This window comes from Ptiloglossa arizonensis, chromosome 12 (assembly GCF_051014685.1).
Source record: "Ptiloglossa arizonensis isolate GNS036 chromosome 12, iyPtiAriz1_principal, whole genome shotgun sequence".
Classification (NCBI taxonomy): domain Eukaryota; kingdom Metazoa; phylum Arthropoda; class Insecta; order Hymenoptera; family Colletidae; genus Ptiloglossa; species Ptiloglossa arizonensis.
Genome location: NC_135059.1, coordinates 13,437,340 through 13,462,942, shown reverse-complemented (window position 1 = coordinate 13,462,942; position 25,603 = coordinate 13,437,340). Strand labels below are relative to the sequence as shown.

At 35.6% G+C, this 25,603-nt stretch overlaps 1 protein-coding gene across 4 annotated transcripts in view; it reads right to left on the bottom strand.

Annotated features, from left to right (window-relative positions):
- Positions 1–370: 370 nt before the first annotated feature.
- The window catches only part of Pdfr (Pigment-dispersing factor receptor), a 36,550-nt gene continuing 11,317 nt past the window's right edge, over positions 371–25,603 (bottom strand). Inside the window, exons 3-13 of one of the 4 annotated variants that reach the window (XR_012993768.1) lie at positions 21,494–21,654; positions 18,664–18,767; positions 17,549–17,693; positions 16,563–16,665; positions 15,657–15,777; positions 15,090–15,168; positions 14,590–14,675; positions 14,180–14,360; positions 11,671–11,785; positions 8,727–8,910; positions 371–6,173 (exon numbers count right to left, since the gene is read on the bottom strand). Coding sequence is in view for 2 of the 4 variants with exons in the window: in XM_076324391.1 (XP_076180506.1) it covers positions 6,161–6,173; positions 8,817–8,910; positions 11,671–11,785; positions 14,180–14,360; positions 14,590–14,675; positions 15,090–15,168; positions 15,657–15,777; positions 16,563–16,665; positions 17,549–17,693; positions 18,664–18,767; positions 21,494–21,654 (1,202 nt within the window). In the remaining 2 variants the exon portion in view is untranslated. Of the gene's footprint in view, positions 6,174–7,770; positions 7,792–8,726; positions 8,911–11,670; positions 11,786–14,179; positions 14,361–14,589; positions 14,676–15,089; positions 15,169–15,656; positions 15,778–16,562; positions 16,666–17,548; positions 17,694–18,663; positions 18,768–21,493; positions 21,655–25,603 lie in introns of those variants that run through there. The other 3 variants (XR_012993767.1, XM_076324391.1, XM_076324392.1) reach the window with 3 other exon arrangements.

Genomic DNA, 25,603 nt, shown 5'->3' with positions numbered 1-25,603 from the left:
TGTAATTCAAGTATTTAAGGAGAATTTACATGTACACACATATTTCTGGATTTCGTAGGAAATATTGTCTTTTATTATGTGAAATTAGGAGGGTAAAAATAATTTGTAGAGAGAAGATAATCAGTTCCTTTTGAAAAGTTCCTTTTCAAAAGCGTTTGTACCTTGTAAAACATTTTTGTACTGTTCACTGTCACAATAAAACTTCTTTGTGAGTATAACGCATCGTTCTTTCTATCACGACCCATATTTAATAATTAATTTGTAGGAATTTTTTCATAGCCGTACAAATTTTAGTCAATAAACGATAGAAAATGCTATCTACAACGTAAAATAAATTTCAAATTCGGCTGAAAACAAATATGAAGGAAACTGCCTTATTTCCCTGTTTGTTTAAAATCGTTCCAAAAATCAAGAACTAGGAAGGGTTAGATGAACCACACGCGCATTGATGTCACGATTATTTATTTACATTTTTAAAAAACGCACGGCTACAAAGTAATATAAGCAACGACGCGTCTGCTAATTGGCTAGCCTTACGACTAATTACCCTGCACTTTTAACACTGCTGACAAATAGACGATGGTACGGTATTCAGAGTTGTAAATCCAAGATCTAACAAGTGTGGTACCTTAGGTCGAAGTAATTTCCTCACTTTCTCCATTTTCCGGATAAGAAAAGTTCTCTTGTTAAGCGCGTGGCTAAGGAAACTTGGATTCGAACGAAACAAATCGCTAGAAATTCGTCTCGAAAGTTATTTCGTCGACGAAACGCGCAACGATCTATCGTTGACGATTCTGCACGATAAATTGCATAAAAAATCTAGAGTAGAATTTTTTCGTACGACCCTTCATTTTGGAAAAAATCAAGCGTCAAAGCGGCGCGGAGCGCTTTAAACTCCGTTCGAGCGCACTGTGCCCCAAAAACTTTCAAACTCGATTTTTTTCAAAACAGAGGGTTGCGTGAAAAAACTGTGTTCTACGTTTTCGATTTAGTTTTTCACGAAGAATTATTTTCCGCTATCGTTCTCCGTGAACAATGAATCTTGAACAGAATCGCTGCATCGAAAGGTCAGATTACACCCGACTCGCGTTGAAACTTAAATAACAGTTTCAGAGATTAGCTTTCTATCGGTTAAATAACAGTTCGATCGCGTCGTGTTTCCTCGCGTGGGTTCATGATAACCCAACGCGCAATCTCGATCACTCGAAAATTAAACTTTCCGTTCGAGTATCGGATACTCGAGGCAGTTCTTTTTTTTTATCGCGAGTTCGAGTACTTCGGACAATAGCGTGACTATGAATACGAAATTGAGACGAAAAGTAAGTGAAAAGTTTAGTTTGCTCGGTTTAATTTTCTCGCGGTCGATGCAACATTTTTTTGGGGGAGATTATTCTTAAAAAACAATATATCTTACGATAGCTCGTCAGCGCGAATTACAGAGATTTTTAAAAGCATATAAACAGCAATTGCACACATTCAGTTAAAGCTATAAACACGGTTTCTTTTCGTGTTTCACTCTCGAGCAAATCTTAAAAAGCTCATAGCTCGTATTGTAGTATACTAACTGACGTTTTCTGTATACAATGTGGCCGATTATGGTAACGTAACATATAATTAACACCTACAAACATTTTACAAGAAAAGGTCGAAAGGTTTGTCCAAGCCTTTACAATCAATTTTTAAAATCTTTCTAAAGAACGATCACTTAAAATTCAAAATGACATTCAATTTAAAAATCTTTGTAAAGAACAATCACCTCGAGTTCAAAATCACACTCAATTTTAAAATCTTTCTAAAGAACAATCATCTCAAATCGAAAGACGCACTCAATATTAAATAATTTTAAATGCGCCATTTTTTAACTATTAAAAATCCATAATCACCCTCGATTTCAAACAATTTTCAGCGTCGTGGTTTCATTTTCAAACATTGTAAATAATATTCGTACTTGTAACTGATACCATTTCAAACAATTTTCAAACGTTAAGTTACTCTCATATTACTTTTTGGAGTAATATTTCGGATTTTGTTGAAATTTGGATATGTTGTAGTCTTTAGCAATATTTGAACGTGTCTCGAAGAATCTTTCATAATTTGTTGAAAATTGTTGATTGTACAATTGTTTGAGGCATAGCGGCAACTTTGCTTCGTTAAATAATTACTTAAATTAACAAACGAATGAAAATGAGCTTCCTCTGTTACTTACAGTGACGATATATGTACATATAAGCACCAAATAAAATTAATTTCAGTTTAAAAAAATATTGTTTAATCATTTTGTCTGCAATTGTTGTAAATAAATTCAATTTTATAATAGCTGGGATGAATTGAAAAACAACAAAAAATTAAACTACATTGATTTGTTCTTTTTACGAACGAATTTGAAAAACTACAGACACTTTAAAATTGGCCATATGAAAATTGATCGAAGTTAAAACTGTATCGAAGTATCTGCAATATGGTTAATAAATATCGAGAACACACTTTGTCAATTGCATTTATCGTTGAAAATATTCAAATTGCCAGCGTTCAATGGAAGCGACGAGAATATATCGAGTTAATAGATAGATATTCTACCATATGGACGAGCAGTTGATTAAATTAACAGCCATCGTGCAATTACTTAATTTATAATTTCCACAATTTTTCACTTTCATTTGTCAGGATAGATTTCAAATAAAAAATCATACACTGTGCCCTTTGATACAAATACTTTTTCTACTAACAGTTTTGAATGTTCATCGTATTTTTTTATTAAACTGAATGTAAATTTAATTTTTTCACGGTCAACGATCTAACCCAGTGACTCGATTATACTGAATTTATCCTAACATTTTATCAAATTCTCAACGTACTTTTATCACAATTAGATCGTTAACTTTCAATGACGTAAAGCTACTGTTCAAACTTTCAATTTGCACGATCGATGTCGAAATTCACGATGTATCGAGAAAACGATTACACATTAACCAACAACTGTTGCAAATGTACTCACCCATCTCGAGATTTAGACACTTGGTTTCGTAAACTTTTCGCAACACTTCTAATATGTTCGCAATGTTTGTCGTGTTTCAATATCACAGAAGGATAGTATTTCGTTCGCACCACTTGAAACTTTCGCGACAGGAACAAATACGTGCACAAGTTTCGACTGCAATTACGATACTGATCAACAGAAACCGAGAGACCAAGACACTCCCACCTTTGGGTGAGACTGAATACGTCTACGAGCCAATGAAGGAAAAGCACGATAACACGGAGCGTAGATAGTGACAGAGAAAAGTTTTCAACAATTTATGTCATTGACAAACTTCTCAGTATCTACTCATACTGTTATAATTAATTTTTAAAGGAAAAGTTACCTTTGGGTAAGACTGAATACGAGTCAATGAAAAAAGGTACGATAACACGGATCGTAGGTAGTGACAGAGAAAAGTTTACAACAATTTATGTCATTGACAAACTTCTCAGTATCTACTGACCGTATTATAATTAAGTTTTAACGAAGAGAATTTACCGCTGTCTAAGATTTCTCTGCGGTTCCATACTCTATATAACAATGACAGGGATAACCGCAGGTCCGCTAATACCACAGAAGGGCTCACCTTACCGAGGTTTTCAATTACCAGTTTTGCAGTGGCCGGTTTTTCAAGTACCGATCGTTTACTAAAATTTTTGGTGGAGGATGCCAAAAAAGTTAATTATGTCTAAAATCTGACAAAAATTAAATTGCTTATTTTAGGTTACATTGTTGCATGTTATAATAATATGTAAATATTTTTTAACTTTCTTATTCATTGTTTTTACCAAAACGTGTTACCTTCTGTCGAAAATCATAAAGAATTTATCCAAAGGACTTTCTTGTGTATCTCTAAAGATAGCTCTAAAGATAACATCGAAAGGTTAAAACTTTGAGGGGTAGTTACACCCTTTAAGAAATGAAAATATAAATTGTACGCGTACATCGATAATTTTCAAAATCGATTTTCTTGAAAACGGAGCTCGGTAGTTTATTCCACGTTTACGATTTATTTTTATATAAATGAAAATCCCTCTAAGTAATCTCGTAAGTGGATCTCCTTATTAGATCTCGATAATTGTATCAGTTTTTGGTATGTATCAAGAGCAACAACTTTAAACGTTACTATCGAAATTTCACGGTATTGATTTCCATGTACTGCATTGCACGACGCTGAAGTTACACTCTCGAGAGAGATTCGTCCTTGAACGTGGCTGCTAATTGCCCAATTTTTGCGAGATAATCGTTCGATGACTATGGTTCAGTGTCAGACAAAGTAGCTTCTTCCGCGAGCTAAAAACGATTTATTCGTCTCTTCGATTTTCTCAGATTCATACACGCTTTCATACGATTCAGAAAAAGAGACATTGATATGACGTGCTCGTTGAAATTTGGTGACTAGAGAAATTCGTGATATTCGAAATTCTTGGCGAAAAAACATTTCACTCGAAAGCGGTAAATAATATTCAAAAAGGAGAATCATTGAGTATCATGATTCGATTTTAAATTTCATTAGAGTGATTTCCCTCTAAACTAGAAATCTTGGTAACGATTCATCCAGTTATTTCATACTCGAACGTTTCACCCATTCTCGGTCGTTAAATTCGCGCGTAACTTTGTTGAATTCCATTCATCAACTCCCATTCAAGGTGTAGTTAACATTCATCTTCCAATTTGGCGTTTCAAGTACCACCAACTTCCCATTTCATCCTCCCCGTTCTATGTTTCCTGAAACTTCATACTCAAACTAGTCTAATAGACACTTAACAGTCTATCGACCCTTCGTATACCGAGATTCGTACGTAACATTTATCGAGTACTGCTCGCCGAATGCCTATAGACAGTCACAAGACACTGCATTTATCGACTCATGGTTTAAAGATACTTACAACGCCGAAAGTATGAACCACTGTTCCATTCCTCAGTCTCGATTACAATATTTAAGATTTTACAGAGTACATACGGTAGATTCCATTGACAGATCCTGGTGTCTAGGTAGAAGAGGCTAAAAAATTGGTGAATAGTCGAAGTAGACCTAGTCCGAAAGTAAATCATCGGATCAACCAGGACAAGTTGACGTAGTTTTAGGTTAAAGACTTCGGTCTTGAGTTGTCTGGTAGGTCTGCTGACCCTCCAGACGATTCTACGTCCTCCAATGAAGCTCACGATCCGAAAAATCCGACTCTTGAACTTCTTGGCTGAGATCCAAGTCCTCTAGGCGCTTCTACATCTTCTATTAAAGCTCGCAGTCAGATTCACGTGACCCTTGAACTTATTAGTTACACTCCAGCTTCTCCAGGTACTTCTCCATCATCTGGTGAAACGTATAGGTCAAATTACCAAGATCTTGTACTTCCTGGCCGATGCCCAGGTCCTTCGGATGATCTTATTATCCTCCGACGAAGTGTACAGTTCCGCAATACTTGATCTTTGAACTTTCTGGCCGAACTGTGGGTCCCCTAAGTGCTTTTTCATTCTTCGATGAAACTTACGAGTCAAAATACCAAGATCTTATAGTTCCTCATTGTCGAAATTCTGGAATACCTGACCCTTGAATCTTGTGGCTCGTCTGTAAATCCTCTAAATGCTTCTCTATCCTCTGATGAGACTCGTACCCCAAAACATCTAACTCTTGAACTTCCTGCTCGATATCCAGATCCTCCAAGTGCTTCTATATCTTTCGATGAAGCTCACAGTTCGAAATACCTGAACCTTGAAGTTCCTGGCTTATCTTCAGGTCCTCCGAGCTCTTCTCCATTTTACCACGAAGTTTGCACTCCCGATTCCTCAATTTCCACGATAACTTCGCACGACAACTACCTTCGTCGACCAAAAAGAAAGTTCTATATTTCACAGCATTTAAAGACACGTTCCATCGTCGGATCGTTGTATCTTGATCGACGATTCTGCACATTCGTAAGCATTCGAAGCGGCTCTATCCTGAAGACAAACCATCGGATCAGCCGGTTCAGTTTGACGTAGTCTCAGACTAAACTCTTGGCGCTTGAACTTCTTAGCTGGCTTCCAGGTCCTCCAGCTCCCTTTCCATCCTCTGATGAAGCTCGCAGCCCAGGTCTTCGTGATTTCTGAGAGATCTCGAGACTTACGTCCAGCGCCAAGAGATCCGGAGATACTCCGTGGTCAGACTGCTGTTCTGAAACGCGAGAGAAGGATTGTCCCCGTGAGTGATCGTTATCGCAATCATAAAAACGATCTCCCGACAACAGGGCGTTCTACTGATGTTGGAACACGTTTTGGTATATAGCTCGATCAAGCGAGAATGACGTATGGTAGTTTTGGGACAAAAATATTCGTCAAACTCGGGGATGTCAATTGGCAGATATGTGGACCAATTGACGTCACAGTGAGAGATGACGGTTGGGGAGCAAACACAATAGCGATACGTATTATTCAGAGCTGGAAAGAAGACGAGATTAAGAAATACGGCTCCAATTGATCGCATATGACTTGGTTTCACCTCTACTGACGTAAAACTTCAACCGTAGCGTACTATTGACCAACGTAATTAGTATTGTATTATTAATATCGTAAATACTACATTTATTAGTGTTATAGCCGAATGAAATCTAGGCACCGTACCTACCAGTTAAAACGGGACAGAGAAAGGGGAGAATCGTTCACTCGTTTAACGTTCGTGACGTATCAGTTACGCTCCTACGCAGTTACATTGCTATTCTTGGCTAAAATGGTCACGTGTAGAGGTCTATCGCACTTCGCGTTATTGCGTGTTATTTCGTTCGCGTTTCTCGTCACACAATGAACTTCTGTACTCTAGATGATTCCCCCTTTCTATCTACTGTTTCAGCTACACCTATTCTCACGCACCTGTGCCCCTGTGAGGTCCCGCGAGACTTCAAGTCAATGAAAGATTATACTGTGTCCTCTAATCTGCCTTCTTTCCAACTTTGGATAGCACCGTGCGTTAAATTTGATAAACGAGCAAAAGAGACTGCTAAATAGTTCGTAAAATATTGTCTCTGGCTTTATGTGACATTCATAAAATGTTAATGCACAGTAGTGAAGTAACTGTCCATGCTATTTCACCAATCGCCTAATTAGGAGAAGAGGCACAGGAAGCAAGATACAAAGTGCAGGTTGGTTTTTGGGGATTTAATTAGCTCTAGGAAAGTTAGGAATAGATTTCATGGGAACAGTGTAAAAACGATACAAATATATTAAAATACTACTTCTTTTACTATTATTACTTTCATTTATTTTAATACTATATTTTAAGAAATACTAATAGATCGAAGAAGTCAAATGTTTATTTACTGTTACCTACGAGATATTTTAATATCTGGTGAGTGGTGTCAAGAAGGACCTAAAGAGTAATTCGTCTGAAAAGGTACTTAGATCGTGGACTAAATATAGATGGGAACCTATGGGAGGCATACAGGTATATTCCAATTGGGGTGCATAAACTCTACTCAATTTTGAAAAATACATGGAGAAATGTTCAGTTGTTGAAAGCAAGAGTTAACATTGAAAAATTTTATACAGTTTTGTAAAAATGAAACAAAAATGAAACTTGGAAATAATCATTCTTTTGTAATTCAAAACTTTCAGCAAGAATTGTCAAGAAACTGTGAATAGAAATGATTTTTTATATAAAAAATCATGCAAAACATTTGAACACATACGTGAACACCGGTGCTAAGCAGTGCAAGCTGTCTGCTGCCCTATTTATTGATTTTTCCGAAGATCTGCCAATATGTTGTGTCAGATTACAGTTGTCACATGCGTATTACTTTCTGAAAGTGAAGGAAATCTAGAATGCGAGAGAGTAAGAGTGAAAGCGAGGAAGCAAGTGGTATAGATCGCGCGAATTAAAGAGTCGAGAAAAAAGTATTTGAGGAGAACTCAACGACGTTTATAAGAACCTATAAAATTGAAGAATAAAGAAGAGAATTTCAATAATCTGAAGAATATCAGGACTGTTAGAGTTGAATGGACTCTAAAAGAATCAAAGAAATTCTAAAGGAATTTAATTAACTCTAATCGAAAGAATTCTAAAAGAGTCCAATGGACTCTATAAAAGTTGGAGGAAATCCAGAAGTAGGCGAGAGTACAGTTGACTGTAGAAGAATTTGATAACAAACAAATTCGATGAGTTATAGAAGAATTTAAATATCTCTAAAAAAATTCAATGGACTGTAGCAAAATCTGTAGAATTCCAGAACACTTCAATTGACTCCAGAAAAATGTAAAGAATTGTTAAAGAATCCAATAAATTTACAAGAATTTAAAAGATGACTCTAGAAGACTCTAGACAAATACAAGGTTTTCAATCTAAGAACCTTCAAAGGGATCTTCGTGACTCCTGAAATTCTGAGAACACAGAAGCGACCAGAATATTGCTTATACTTGCTAGTAGCTTATACAGGTGGATCACTTAATTCATGAAGAATTCAAATGACTATGCACTTGAAACGAACATAAGGAATCCAAAAATTTAGGAATTTAAGGCAGATTCAAATATTTCAAGGAACTTGATGACAGTGCAGAGCGACTGCGAAGAACTGGTCCAAGATTAATTCAGAGACCTGAAACAATGATAAAATCATTGCAGAATCATCGTGATCGTCAGTTGGAGAGATATGTACATACGCAGAGTTGATGTAGATACGGTGGTGGAAGAAGCCGTGCAACAGCACATGCATGGCTCGCGCGTGTTTCGTGTTTTTACCTACTAGTATGATCTTGCGAGGAGGATCTGCCGTCGATGCTGGCAATGATCTAAATGCGGATTGGCGAGCTTTCCTCGATCATTACTCACTCGGCAGGTCGGTCCGGTGGTGGAGTATTTCCACCTCGACAGCACAGTCTTATCCACCCGCTGGATCTCATCTCTTCCTCTTCCATCTCGATCACTGCACGCATCAATAATCATTATCCCATTATCCGTCATGTCGTCCTCAGTTTCTTCTGCTCGATTCGCGTCACGATGATGTCTCTACTCTATCGGATTTAGATCTCTTGGAATACTTATTGAAATCCGGATGCTCTCCGACCAAATCTATCTCTTTCAACGTCTTGTACTTTTTATTATACGATCTGGATCACACTCGGAACGAAATAACACTAGGCTCTCACAGTTTTATAATTATCGAAAATTTACTCTAAAAATTTCTCCTCTCTTTAGTTTCTTATTTAAAGATCTACTGATACTTTTTGTAGAGTTTTGAGCCAACAAGAGACATCACCAATTGACAATCTCTGATTTTGATGAAACGCGAAGATAGAGTATTGAAAAATATTGACGCTAGCCCTCGAAGTTGCGGATAAAATATTTACTTGGTTAAATTTCTCGAAAAGTAATCGAAATTGAAAGAAATTACGAACGTAAAGAATGTGTAATCGATCCTATAGTTGAGTTGATCAGATGTTTACTGTAATAGCTCGTCAAAAATCAAACTCTTTTCATAATCAACATTTTTATCTGTCTCCATTCATTTTAGAGACCTTTAACTAAATATCTATCTTATCTGGAACCTTGAGGGTAGTTTTCACCACTTGAACATCAATATAAAGCGATGACAAAGCTAAGTCAGCTTCTCAAGCGAATACAGCTACTCCTTCTAAACCTTTTACTTCAATTATCTATTTCTATTAGGGCGTCTCGTAAGTTCGTGCCGTGGTGGGTTCATACTTCTTGCAATACGTTTTACACGTTAGCGTTGAACGGAATTTTAATATGGTATAGCGTGTCGTTCGAAGAAAATAGTGTGTCTCTGGTCGAGAGTCGTTGATAGTTTGTCAATAAGCGTGGTAGATTAGGGTTAAATTTAGTTACGATAGCTTTAGACACATACTCCAATACACGGTAGAAGAATAAACGGCACGAACTTATAAGACGAGTTAATAATTCTCAACTTTACCAAGAGCTATTGCTCCAGTGACAGACGGTCAAATTTAATATCATTTCACGATTACGTGGAAACTTACTAAATTACATATAAGGGAGGAAGTCGATGATCTTGAAAAGAACGATTCTTACGTTTCCATTATTATTGTTCTTTCGAAACTTTCAAACCGGGCTCTTACTTTGCCTTCTAAATTGCGTACGAAATCGATTCATCTCGAGAGGATCTCAGCCAACGTTTTTCCGGACCTAAAGAGCTCTCAGAGTGCTCTGGCTTTCATTAATTTGATTGAACCGGCCGAATCTGCCGCCGAGTTTCTGCGACAACTCTTCAGCCAACGGTATATTTTGTGACCTTGTTTTAAAAATAATATCGCGTGGTGAATTTCACCGAGTGCTTGGGAACTTTACACGGAACCGTGGAACAGACTTCAGACTGTACAGACTTTGGCTAGTCACATTATAAAATTAAGATTACTACGCGCGCGATTCGTTTCGAAAGGAGTGCCTTTTCAAATACAATTTCGATGAAAATTAAGAGCATTTTAAGAGACGATTAAAGAGACATCGATCAAGAATTTGCATTCTGTCAATTATTTCTACATTGGAAAAATAAATGACAAGGAACGCTCAATTTTTTACTCAAAATCCAGGTAGCCTCGTTAATAATACTTTCATTAAACGAAATGTCCAATCGCAGTCATATTCTTTCTGCTGATCATCTTTCTAGCATCACACAGTAATATTTAGCCAACAAGTGATCTGTGCACATTACATTCTCTTTAATCCAAGAAGTCATCTTTCCAACTCTCAACTATATATGGTACAGGCAAGTTAAATTCTATTCTAGTATTCAATTCGTGTATCGTACGGGCTAGGGGTTGCTTATCCGTACGTTGTACTTGTAATATGAAAACAAACAGATCGTGTTGCAAGAGTATCTCTACGAGCAGACGAAAGATACAAAGAGTAAAATATTCAGTTCCTTTGTAAACTGATCGTGACTTCGTTGTGTTTCTAACTGCGAAACAAAACGAAAGAATAGGATGAAGCTTTCTTAATTTACAGTTTGCGAAAGATATATCAAAATTTTTGTTATTCGAAACTGAAAGAAAAATTTTAGTCTTTTTATTTTCGCTGTTAATTTATTTATTTTCCCAATGTATATTTGGAAAAAGTAAGGAAAGATTAAAGATTGATTTTTATATTATTTACAACGAATGGAATCGATGTAGGTTAGAGAGAAAATAAACATTCTTTTGTACCATACGTACTTATTTTAGTAAGCGACGAAAGGGTTAAAATTATTGGTTGTCCACATGTAAATTTGACGAGTAACAAGGAGAAAGCAATTTAAGTTCATACTGAGGCCGGAAATTATAGATGGAAATTACTTTCACACCCTATGATGAAAACACGATTGACGCGGAGCTCGTATGAAGTGCTATTATAAGCTTAATTACCATTAAATTTACCAAACTCTGAACATTGAAAATTTTATAAATTAATTTGTCCTGATTCTTTCGTTTTTACAAATATCTTTTACAGTTTCTCTGTGTATACATAAATATCACAAATATCGTAAATATTATAAATATCACAAATATCAAGGACTGTATACATATATAGTGTACAGTACGTAGATGTCCTGGTCCAATCTTTATTAGTAAGAATTTCATTCGTTACTTTAATAATGAATAAGTTGTATCAGATTTTGATGATCACGAAATAAATAAACAAACGCAATTTTGGTCTCTTCTACACTAACCTGACGCAATTCGTTGAGACTGGCAGCCACTGTAGGTCGACTGTCTCCTGGCTTGTAGATCGGTTCCTCTCAGGGAAAGGTAGATGGAGACAGTTTTTTCCAGGGCGAGTCTCACCTGTATATACCAAACAATTGTTGATCATTATCACTTGCAACAAGTTACGACAGTAGAAGCAACAACGTGCCGAGAATAAAACGTTACAGCTAGAAAAGCGTTAGAAAACTACGTGGATCTACTTCGAATGTACAGTTGATTCGCTGTATGTAACACGTTTTACATATACCCTTTACTATAGTACTAGAGTATTAACTACCAATTTTCAAAATGGTAGAACATAGGAAAGTTTCGACGATTCTGTATACATTGAATTATGTAATCGGTAACTCGAATATTCGGCAAATATAATTTGAATACCATTTGAGTAGACGAGTATTCGAATATTTTGTGCACGATTAAGTATTTAAGATATTCATAATGTGTATCTAAATAAAGTGATTCGATAAGCTGACTTTAGTTCAAGTTTAAAAATACTTTCTTATTTGCATAATGATATTCGAAGTCTCGAATAATTAAATAGTACTAAATAAACTAAAATAGCCACGAGACGATAGAAGTTAAATCAGGAGGGCATTGTTGAGGAAACAGAGAGCTTATTTTGTGGCTTTGGGAAAGCCGATTAGTCGTCGCTGCGAGTAATTTACCGAAAAAGTTTATAATACAAAACTTTAAGTACGTTTTTCTCGGTTTCGTGTTTTATAAGTTGGCGTACACGGTACCTAAAAAACGATTAAATCGATCGACTTTTCTTTTTGATGTTATTCAAAAAAATACTTTCGTGGTTACAGAATCTAATTAAAGGTAAACAAAAATTGCTAAAAAGGTTGTAGAATCGTTTCAAAATCGAAAATAACCGATATACAAACTGTGAATCAATATCGGCTGAAATTTGTTCGCTCGTAGCAATTAAAAAATTATTTTCCTTGTATTTGTAAAATTTCGAAGTGAAAAAGAAATGTTTATTTTCTCAAGAAAAAAAGAATTTCCAAATCTATGTTTGTACAACTTTTTTCGTCGTTAGAGAAAGCAACCATCTATTTCTGAAGCACCCAGTATACTTCAACTTCAATCAGGAGCTTTAAGGGATATCTCGAGGTATAAAAGTGCACGTCGTGTAAACATGTTTGCTTTATCGCATTTGCGTGTCAAAGCTGCGGATGCTATTATACTTGATTTTCTGGCTAGAAAAATGACGAAACCTTGATAAATGCATAATACAAACGTATGTAAAATTTAACGCGTCGGCGTTATACAAATAAATTATTTGAAAAATAATCGTTAAGAGAGTATATAGATTATCTTATATATATTATATATAATAAATATATTCATATATCATATATTATATATAATAAAATTGAATATTTATTTAATGACTATCTTATTTAAATAATTATGTGTTATTTCATTTGAACGACCAAATGATTTTTCTATAGATTATTTTGTTATTTATATTCCAAATAATTTATTCGAATATTTTCTCAAATACTCTTTTAATTCTACCATGTCACATTCTCAACTGCATCGGCGTTAAATTGTTATTTGGCCTACTCAAAAAAACAATCTTCAAAGACTATTCAATGTTTGAATCAGCAGAGATGATCACTTCGGTATGAAAGGTACGTGTGTCTGGTTTTTAACTCGGTTTTATGTAAATTTACAAAGGGAATTTCGATTTCAAAGAGAAGGGAGAAACAGAGGGACAGAAGTTCTCGCGGAATGGAAACGTAATTTTGTTTAAACTTTGACACCGAGCGCTATGTTGCTACTTTGATAGAGGAAGGATCGATACTCTCTGTTGTTAATGCTTTCATCACAACCTTGCGGTTTTGCTGCAGTTTAATGAATTCCAAGGTATTCCCATGAGTGTACTATTTACGCCTGTAATGTTCCCATGCATAATACATAATCGATTTCCATTTAATCATTCGAGTCGAATGTAATCGCTGTGATTTATTAATCGCTCATTGCAAAAACAAAATGGTGAGGGATCGGAGAAATTTTTATCGGGAAAATTGTGTTGAAAAGTGTTCCATTCGATACGGTGAACCCGAATATTTATTAACATCGCGGCTTTTGTTGCTGCAAGAAAGGTTACTCGATTGGAAGATGTGAAAAAAATTATTTATTTGACAAGGATAATTCTTTCGTGTATAGTTTGGTATACTGGGAATAAATCTTTTATATATAATCTGGTACACCGTAATATGCATAATTCTTTCAGGTATAGTACGGTATACTATGATGGGGATAACTTTTTCACATATAGGGGAGAGCGGGGTCAGTAGTAACACTTTGACTTTGGAATTAAATATTCCATTATGGACTTTGACTTCGATTAAATATTTTCATTAACAACGCGAATGCTAAGCGACAACCTCTGTGTCTTCCACTAAACTAAAATTGTTTCGAAGAGTGCTATAGAAGAGTTCGTTACGATTATTGTCTCACCTCGCCGTTTAAGAAACAATAAAGGGTCGCGATGAAGAGGCCCTGAAAGGATTGCAGAAAGTGTGTTGAGTACGACCACAATGCGAATTTCTTCACATTGTGCAGAGGCGCGTCGATCATGAAGAGCACGTTGGTGATACCCAATAAAGGTAGAAGCACCACAGCAGCTCTTACCGCTTTTCTATAAACGAATAAACATTGTTGGAACTATTAGAATTGTTTCCACAAACGGTAGAATTCCAGTTGTGCCGAGCTTTGAATTTTCATTGAAAGTTAAGTAACCAGAAAAGGAAACAGAAATCGACAAGTATTCGTGCACTGCTATTGGTTTTCAGATTCTATTGCTTGGACACTGTACATGTATCATTTTGCTAATTTCGAGTTATATTCTTTCATTTTGGTTCACTTACAGGACTTGCTCGATCTCGCTGGTGTGGCTCTGACGTAGCTTCACTACAAGCACCCTCACGATGTTCAGCAGGAACAGAAAATTGAGCTAAGGGATTAAAATTAATACAGTGATCGATATTTAGCATTGAATTGTTGCTGAAAAATAAAATCTGGTTAATACGTTTTCGTATAATAAGGAGAAACATTTTTTTTTCTTCGGGTATTCATTCAAAGAAATTTTTTATTCGAAAGCAGCAATGTAATTACTGCGTGGCGAATGCAATAGTTCGACAAAATTCAAAAATCTTTCACAATTCGTTATTAGATGGAAAGTTACGGAACTGAACAGAATTTCAGAAATTTCTCAATCTTTCGTTTTTTAATTCTGAACCGGAGAATTTCAACGGAGCTGTTGACATCACTTCGGGACATTTTTATCGCTTCCTGTGAAAATACAGTTGACAGTAATACGCGTGTCACTGATCGTGAGAGACTATCTTGTCGGCAAAAGTGTTCTTACCAATATCACCGCGAATCTGGGACCCTCGAGGATCCAAAAGTAGGAAGACAAGTTGTAGCCGGACCAGCACCTGGAAAATCTAGAATTCGATGTAACGTGTGAGAGTAGGATCAAAGGTCATAAGATAACGTATTTGTTTACGATAGAAATAAATTTCAAAATCTTCGTATTCTATATTTAAACCAATTGAAAAACGAAAAAGGTTTTGAGAATACGAAAAGATCAAAGGGAAATATTTGATTCGAAGGGATCTATCGAAATAAGCTGCAAATATACGTCAAACTTGTGAACGCAATTTCAAAACCGAACATTTGTGCAAACATACTACATAAAAGGTAATGAAGAATATTTTATAGATCATTTAGACAAAGATGTTTACGAAGTTTGTTCGAAGTTCATCGAATAATTCACAATATTGACAGTAGACACGCGGGAGGGATCGAAGATTATTCCATTTATATTTTAAAAGTTGTCATCGATGAACGATGGTAATTTCCAGTCAATTTAGTATCCTAAAGTTTCGTCGATCGTATTTGTTCTAATTAACTTAACTTAATTGAAACTTACCTGGATTTGGGGTGGTAATAGAAGGCCGTGATAATGGCCCAGGCTAGGGTCATCACAACGGGACATCCCCAGCCGACGAATCGGTACATCCGATAGTAGGACGTCTCTTGAAACACCGTCACTGGCACAAACAAAATTGAGCGATAAAAAGGTTGAAAAGGGACCTTTTAGACAGCACGGAGACGTCTTTAATTCTAGGCGGGACGAATGAGAACAGGGTAGGACGATTCAGGAATTTTTCATCAGACTTGAGAGCGATTTGCGGTATACGAAGGCTGTACACTCGGGCGAAAAACTGGGACGATTGCTCGGAGCCGAGAAATGTTTAATTTTTGCATAGTTAAACGAGCTCGCTCGTAGAACACGTGACTTTTTCCGTGGGGTAGCCACGGTGACATTGAATTTTCCATGGAACTTTCTTCGTTTGAAAAAAAAGGGGAAAAGTTTTAGAAAGTAAATTAAAATATATAGAAGTGTTTCGTGACACCTAAATACATCTTCGTTGAAAATATTTGTTAAGAGAAAATGTCAGGGAATGTTTGTAACTTTGAGATGGTAAATATAGTGGCAGATTAGATAGTAGATCATTTGGTCGACTACAATCGTTTCTGGATATTCAAAAATTTCGAATTCCATTTAAAATGAATAATTGCGCCTGTTTCTTCGATTACTTTTTCTTTCACGTCGGTGTATTCAAAATTTCGCAAACGTCGAAAATATTATTTATTAAAAAAAATTGTTCAAGTTCTTCCATAAAGACCACTTGTTCTTTTACTTCGTACCTCTTCTGATCGGGTTACAGGTGTTACGAATATCTCGTGTCGTTACGTCGATTACCATATTTTGAATTCTGATTTTCGTTTACGCGTGTAACTAAATTTTTGCAATGAATATTTAGCGACTCACCGGTGACCATATTGTGCAGGAACAGACCCTCTATGAACATCCACATAAACATCGCGGTTTTAGCGTACTCCAACAGAGCGTAGCTAGCCTCACAGAGTACGGGCTGCAAGGGAAAGAAACTTTTTTTTTCAAGTGGACTTGAAACCTAGACTTTCTTCTCCACTGGAAAAGTCTTCTCGAGTTGCTATACGGCAGGCAGCATTTCCTAATTTGGGTGTCTATATTCAGTGGAGCGAGCAATCCCTAAGTGACAGCTCGTTCCAGTAAAATTTTTCCAAGACCTGGAGATGCTTATGAAATTGGAACGCGAGATATTTAAACCGAGAGGCATTAAAAAAACTTCGTTTTTATATCGTTGAAATATCGAAGCAAAAGTATCAACGAAGCTCGATAACGAGGAATTAAAAAATCGAATTTCAAATTTCTCACTTTGATTTTATTTTATTAAATGTCCTTCTCGTTACTGCATACGTAACTGTGCTCAAACAATTGTATTATCATTTTTAACCCTTTGCGTTCCTTAATTTTTTCTCTTTACTTACCAACTCCTCAATTACCTAATTTATAAAATAAATTGAAAAAGGAGGTCTCGGTAAAATAAAAAATATCGTGTCGAGCCACACTCGACACAGGAGTGGTAAAGGTTAAGTTACTACTCGAAGCAGAAACGTTACATCTGCAATATCTCGAAACGAGTAACCTGTCAACGTACTCTCGATTGGAAAATGAATCGTCGTAACTCGATAGTTTGCAACAAACGAAACGAACTGTCACGAAGTCTGATAAACTGTGACTTTTAACAGTCATTGAACTGTCTCGATACTTCTTACGGTACCTTATCGTTATCAATGATTATAAACACTGACGCGGACAGAGACGATAACAGAATACACGATACTATGATTTTCTACCCATCTTGTGTACCGTGGAGATTGTATTGATCAAAAAAGACCCAGAGAGGACTAGGACTAAATGGAAGTACTCACGGTGTTTCCTATACCCCGTTGTATCCCGTAAGTCTTTCTCCTCAGGACCTCGATGTCAATGTACACGGTTAAACGTATGAGAACCTGGACCACCATGGCGACGAACAGATTCTTGTGTATCCTGGTTCTGGTGTTTCTCAGGGACCTGAGTCGTATAAAAAATAGTGAAACTCTGTTGGTACATAAGACGTACATCTATTGGTACGTCTAAAATAATTTGAAGTTAGATTGTAACAAGTGTTCTGCTGTTGATCGAATTGTTTAGGAATAAATGGAAGAAATGGAACGACAAAAATAATAAATGTATCGAAATAACGATTCGTAGACAATAGTAATTTACCATTTTGAAAATTAATCATTCTAATGTAAAAAGTAAAAAGTAAATCGTACTGATATCAATACTTCAACGCAATGCTTGGAAATTAATAAATATTTAAAAAATTATCGACAAACGATGGTAATTTCTAGTCAATTAACTTTAAGGGAAAATTAGACGATTATAACAGTGGCCTTGATTGAAAGAAGAATTATATTTTCTTGGCAGGTTACATGTTGGAGATAATGAAATATTTATTTTCGTACAAAACGAATGGACATCGTGTATTCTGAACTCTTTGACACGATTAGAGTTTTCATTTCGTTAATGTTGCATTTTGGAACAAGCTTAACCCAGTTCCATAAAACAAATACAATCTTTCATCTTTCGAGGTAAATCATCCACGAGGTTGTGTTCTGTTGTTCATTAATGAAACTCGGATAACAAAAAATAAATAGATATACCTTCATAGGAATCAGGACAAACACGATGCTTTTGTAACCATCCTCTGTTAAAAGAAGAATGCACTCTTCTTTTGCAGTTATCGAAAAATATCACAGAAGTAAATATATTTTACAACTGAGAAAAGAATAATTTTAAAGTACTAATTTACAAGTTTTATAATATTGCAAATTACTTTCTCTCTCCCTAATTTTGTTACGAGTTCATAATGAGGGAAACAATAACGTGACCGCAGTAACAATGTCTAAGTTTCGTTGAAATTAGTTTTCCACGAGGAAATCAATCTCGTGGACCGAAAAAAGTTGTTAATTACTTCGTGGAATAATGAGTCGCCTACCTAAATCGACAGAATATAGCGAGCGAAGCGAGCAGTGCTACCAAAGAAATGCTTAAGCCAACAAATTCCAATGTACGAGTCCTCTCAGCTATGTCCATTTTCATCTAAAACAAGGAAACAGATCAAATTAAGCACGGTCTTATTAATAACGTAATGATATTGTTGCAATTTGTTACATCAAATCTCCAGTTCCGATAAAACAACATCGTGGTATTGTGAGTATATGGAGATACGAGAACACCGTGATATAATACACGAATGTATTAAAATATTCTATGACCCCATTGGATTAAATTAATAAAATCAAATTTTAATTTTAATTAGCAGAAACGGTAAACATTAAACTTTGATAAAAATTGTCTTAAAAATGTTTATATGTACACTTAGAAAGATTATTTAAGACGAGTCGGAAGTAAAATTTCGAAAAAATTTATAAGAAAGAAAAAAATGTTTTCAATTTTTCTTAATAAAATAAAAAAAAGAATCCGTCGACAAATTTTTTTTTAAACTCTCCACAAGTCTGGAATCATATTCACTGCCGTATTTACGTAATCTAATGTAACTCTCGTGATTATTAAAACTTTTTAATGAAATTTTGATAAAGCATTCATCGAAAAAAGTTGCAACAAACCTTGTCAATTTCAAATAACTACCGTTATTAATTTCCTAAGAATGTAAGGTTGGAAAAACTCGTTCCCCAAAGTTTGAAGTTTAACTATAACTTTAATTTAATCTTTCCAGGAAAGTTATTTTCAAACTTGACAAAGTAATAAGAGGTTCGAAGTAATTAATAACGATTTTGTGGGATAGTTTCCCGATTTTTTCTACGTCAAATGCTTTGAACTGCGTTCGACAAATTTTTACCATTTAAGTTTTTAGACAAAAAAAAGTGACGCAAAAGGACAAACGTAACCAGGTTTCATCGATCCCTTTCATAAGTTAATTTCTGCCCATTCCTGGCATCCGCCTGGAATCGACTTGGCCCATTTCCATAGTACTCCAAAGTTTAAGCAGCATAATTGTATACCATATATGTATATACATATATATATCAATCGAAGCATTTGTCGTTACATTTATCGTACACCCCCTTCAATTCCATTCTCTTCTCGAAGGAACTGTTATCAGGTTGAAGGAATGCTTCAGATTGATTCCATTGTAAAACATTTCTCAGAAATTCTTCCAAAAATACATATGTACTATGAGGAATTTGAAAGATGTCATCTGGCAGGAATTGTATCAAATCATACTATGTTTTCTTTAGCTAAATAAAAATTCCTCAAGACTGTCCACATTCTTCTTAGACGTGATACTACATCCCCTTTAATCCAGAGGTCATCTTTCCAGAACCCAACTGTACATAATATGTACAATGTTTGCAGAAAGGTGGATAACTTTTTCAGGACCAATTCTTTGCGTAAATATAAATCGAAAACTTTTTCTTCATTTTGCAAACCGAGGACTTGTTACTGAGTTATAAATTGTTAAAGTTTTTACAAACGCAATATTTGGGACGCACAGTTTAATACACGAAGAAGACAGTGTTGTTTCGAATACACCTATATAGATTTTCATGAATTTTTTACCATTTATAAGAATTATCAACAGACTGAAACCACACATTGGTTGTATTTTATGATTTCAAACGAATAGTAAATCCCGCTTTCAAGTAACAATGTTTTCACTGCATTCAAGTAACGAAATCGTTCCATTCACTGTCTATGTTTATTCAGTGCGAGGGACACATATGTATTTATTCAGAGAGAAGGGGAACAGTATGAATCATAAAGCAAGAGTGTCTTTCTACGCTTCTTTTTTATACAAATATTGGACTTTTCGTATTTTCTTTTTCATCAACCTCATTTTTCCGTCTAATCACTTTTATTCGTCGGATTAACTCACTTTTGTCGATCATTGACAATTGTTCAACGAATATTTTCTCTTTAATCGTTTATTTTCCATATATTTTATTCTAGATTTCTAACTGATAATATTGTACCGAAGATAATTGAAAAATTACAGTCGAAAACGTATATCTATGATAAATCACTTCGATCAACTAACGACTCATCATTTCGTTACAATTTTTATACATATTGTTACGTACACACGAGTTTAAAGTTTCTATTACATAAAATGAGTTTAAAGTTTCTCAGAGATGATTCGAATAACATGAATTAAAAGTTAAAAATATTTCAACGAAAACAAGTTCAAAGTTTCTCAGATATAATTCGAATAATGTAAATTAAAAGTGAGAAATATTTAAACTACGATGAGCATGCGTCATCGCTTTAAAGTTAGAGCCATTCAACAGATGTAATGCGAAACTCACTGCGCGTATATGTGCTAGTGGATTCAATTTACACTGCAAACTTCAACTATTTATACATCACTAACGAAGCTTCAGATTGCAAAATGACAAACGAGTTTTTGATTTATTTTTGTACGAAGAATCGATCCTGGCGAATTATTACACAGTTCTATAAACACTCCGCATATTTATGTATAAAAATGTTGTATCGGTAACCCAATAATATATCGCGATTAAAATAACGAAAACTTGGTACTTTAGAATATATTTCCTAAAAATGACAAAATCTCTCGACCGAATTAATTCGTTCGTACGAAATACAATAAAATGGGAAAATGTAAAGAAATTCAATGTTTATTATATTTTCATAGAAATGTGAATTTCTTCATCGGACAATAAAATGAACAAGTTGTACGATAGTACTTCGGTGCAAAACAAATCGTATCGTACTAAATTATTTGCGTATATGCATATCCTTAAAGTTTAACTATGGCATTTCACGCTTTAAACGATACTTACATTACCCTCGATGGTGTTCGTGTAAACTTTCCCGTGCAACCGGAGCATTTCCGGTGTCAAGCAAGTCGTATAGTTTGCCCAACCATGTGGCGAATCCTCGTTGCTGGTGCCATTCTGGCCCTCCCAGCGACCGTTGTAACCACACTTCTTCTCCACGGATTCTAGACAAATAACGAACACGGTCACTGCACGCTTACTATGCAAAACGTCGGAATAGTGTACCAAGAGGGACCAGATCGATCTTTCATAGTAGAAATTCGATGGTTTTTGACGTTTCTATTACCATTTTTTTAATTCCGTTCCCTTTTCCATTAATGTTTTACATAAAAGATTAGAAAGATTCATATTGTTATCGATTTTAAAGTAAATTTTCTAATGGAAGATTTTCGAATCCCCCCTTCCTCCCCTTCAAATCGTTCGAACATCGTTTCTATAAAATAATGAATATTTATTCACACGAATAAGCACGGCTACCAAAAACCAGGGAAGATTACCATAAAACTCGTTAACAAAGCAAACAGGAATAGATGAATTCGTCCGATATAAATTTTCATTGTCTATTAACAACGTAAATCGATCCTCGAAAGTGCAACGAAGCGATTGTCGCTGTTGAAACGTTCGTGGCTCCTCCTTCGGAGGAAATAATATAAAAGATTGTTCAAAAGTTCCGGTTTACGGCGATATAAGTTCCCGAATCGAAATCAACAAAAGGCCACATGTTTCACCGTTTGAAGTAAGCTCTTTTTAAATTTCCTCGGGACCCCCACGATTATAGTTTCAAACTAATAACGAGCTGATGGAACTCGCTGAATGCACTGTTCTCGAGACCTCTAACCAACAATGCGATTCCCGGTATTCCAAAAAGAATTTCATCTCTCGGCAGCGTTATCAAGAAGCCGGAATAAAGGACGACCATGAATATTCCACGAAAGAAGTAGTCTCAAAGAGGAGCCTATCTATTCGGCTGCCTACTTAAAGCCTTTCTTAAGGGGATACGAAACCTTCGCTGTTCGTGAAAAAGGTGCTTCTATACTTGTGCCTTCACGTGGGATAATAACACAGCCCCAATTTTCAAGGCAAATTAATCGTTGCATATCGACTGCATCGGCGGCGAGCTTGTATCGAACAGGGGAATCGGAATGTGTCGCACACAGCCCGATCACGTCGCTTCGAAGTTAACCTTGCGCAACGTGGTAATTAAGTGCTCTAATCCGTGAAACGTGTTATAACGGGTGAACTATGCAATTTGCTCGTCGGTATTATCATTTACCAGAGATTCTGGGGGAAATTACAAAAATGTCGATAGATACGTGCTGGAGAATTATTCGATCACCACGTTGTGCGTACGTGCTTATGTATGTATCGCGAGGTTGCTTTAACGGTAATATTTAAGATTTTTTCTGAAATTTGAACACGTTGTAGTTTCTAACGACACTTGAACTTCTCTCGAAGGATTTTTCAAAAGTTCGAAAATAGTTTTTACAGCTATAGAATGTAGCATTAACTTTTTCTTATAAATTGTTATTGCTGAACTAGCAAACGTATGGAAAAGCTTCAGAGTGCTTATAATGAATAGAAGCGCCAAATGAAAGTGACGTTAGTTAAAAAAACTTTGCTTTTACTATCTTTTTCACTATTGTTCTAAACAAATGGAATTTTCTAATAGCTCGGATGAATTAAAAAATTTGTGAAAAATTTTCAAAAATATGAATACATTAAAAATGGAAATACGAAACTAGATTCAATTTGTGCGATATTAATGGCTAAGTGACTATATCTGCTATTGTTATATAGAGTATGGCGACTGCTGCAAGGTCTAATATTATTAATGGATATCGAAAGCTCTTTGCCAATGACACCTATTGTTAGAAATATTGAAGCTGTCATCGTTCGATTAAAAACATGAGAAACTGACAAGTATTATTCCATCGGTATAGAATAGTACGCGATGGAATTGGGTTAATGGATAAATATTCTATCTTATCGATATGCGACTCATTAAATAAATAATCGATACACAGTTACTTAATACATTATTTTTCATTTTGTTCGTACAACTGCTTTGTACTTTGTTATATCAATTGCATATAAAGGTGATTCAAACACGTTGATAATAATAAATGAAAATGTAACGTTCCTTGAATTATTTTAGCAAATTGAAGTATTGCTTATTTTGAGCCAAAAAATGGTCGATATTCGAGCAGCTGTAACTTTGTGAAAAAGAATGATACGGCAGTGTTCCTAGGCTCGTTTTAAAGGAAAAAGCTTCTCCTTTCTTATCTATGGATTAAATTTTCTCGAAGATGCTTTTATACTCGAATGCTGGCAGGAAATCGAAGTTGGTTCTTTTCTCCAAAAATGTTCTACATTCAAACGACTCGACGGGATTTAATAAATTTTGTTCGCCATTCATTTTATAGCCTATTCAATGGTAAAAGCTTTCTCTTTACAACGAACTATTAAAAGTTAGTGTACGATTTTTTTTTCGTCGTTTATCGCATTTTGAACGAAAAGTGTGCCATTAGAGTAATCCACGATCGTTATTGTAAAAGCAAAGTCATCATTCTTTTTCAGTCTATTGTGCATGATTCCTTGTGTAAATGATGATTACGTGCGAGCGATGGTATTCTTTCACGTCTTCTTAAATATTCAAGTACAAGTCCGACCATGGACTTGGGTTATTTAAATACCGCCGACACACTTTTTATTCCAATTGCGATAAAAAGTCGTAGATTAACTTTTAACGACTCGTTGTAAAAGGAGAGCTTTCGCCTTGAAATATATTGTAAAACAAATTACGAAAAAAACTATTGCAAACGTAAGCTACTATTGAACATTTCAACCAACATCTCTACGAGTGTGTTCTAAATTTCTAATTCATTAGGCGAAAGATTATACTTTAATCGATAACTGCTGCAAATGTATTCACCCATCTCGAAGTTTCGACACTATTTTTGTAACGTTTTCGTAACACGTTTAACATCTTTCCAACACTTGTTGTATTTTGGTACTGTGTAGAATTGTGGCTCCTCGTTTGCATCACTTAAAACTTCCTCGACAGAAATGAATACGTGTACAAGTTTCGACTGTAATTGAATCGACAAGTCGAAGAACAATACAAGTTCAAAATTAGCTACTTTCGAATAATCTCGGAACTGTACGTAAAGTGCGCAGAGTTACGCGTTGAGATCGAGAACAGTGCCAACGAAGATTCTTGTATCTGTATTTCAGGTAGTCGTTTAAGTTTAACTAAAGCTGACGTTCAAGTATTTCGAAATGTAATTTTTAAACTTACGCTGTTTCATTCATCGATTCGATTATAATAGCAACAAACAAAAATCGAAAGGTCAAGAAACTTCCACTTTTAGGTAAGACTAAATATGTAGTGAGTTGAGTGCTTCGAATGCTTTTTCTTTTTATTTTATTTTTGATTTCCAGCGATCCATATCCTACACGGTAAAGTGTCAATTGTAGATAAGGACAATTGAGGCCTTAAAGTGGTAATTCGTCATTTGTGGACGAGGTCAGTCGAGACTTTGTACCTGTCCTCTATATTCTATGGGGTAGAGTGTCAATTATGGTTAAGATCGGTTGAAACCTTGCAGCGATCCTCCGTAACTCATAGGGTAAAATATCAGTTACGAATGAGGTCGATCGGAGATTCGTGAATATTGATTTTTGTTTATCGATCGAGGTATCAAACTTCGATGTTGAATCGTCCACGAGACAAAGTCGAAGTATAAATTTTGACATTGATTCCGATCGCATTTTGATTTCTACGCGATACCAAAATACAGGGAATTGAGTCGACGAATGGCGAATGAATAGTACGTAATTTGTTTCGCAAATTGACTGTATTATTATTCCACGCGTAGCGTGAATGTAAAACCACGTTTTCATGCGCGACGGGGCTTATGGGCGCCATTAAAGCTCGCGAATTCGAAGCACGCGGCAATGCAGTCCGTTCTGGTGTCTTTTGCTCGAAGTTGCACCTTTAAGACATTCACAAAGCCAAGGACGCCAAGTGGACGAAGAACCGAGTCAGCTATTGATCTGATTTTGCGAGCGGTTAATCGTAATTGCTCGAAAAATGTTCACATCGTCGTGAAA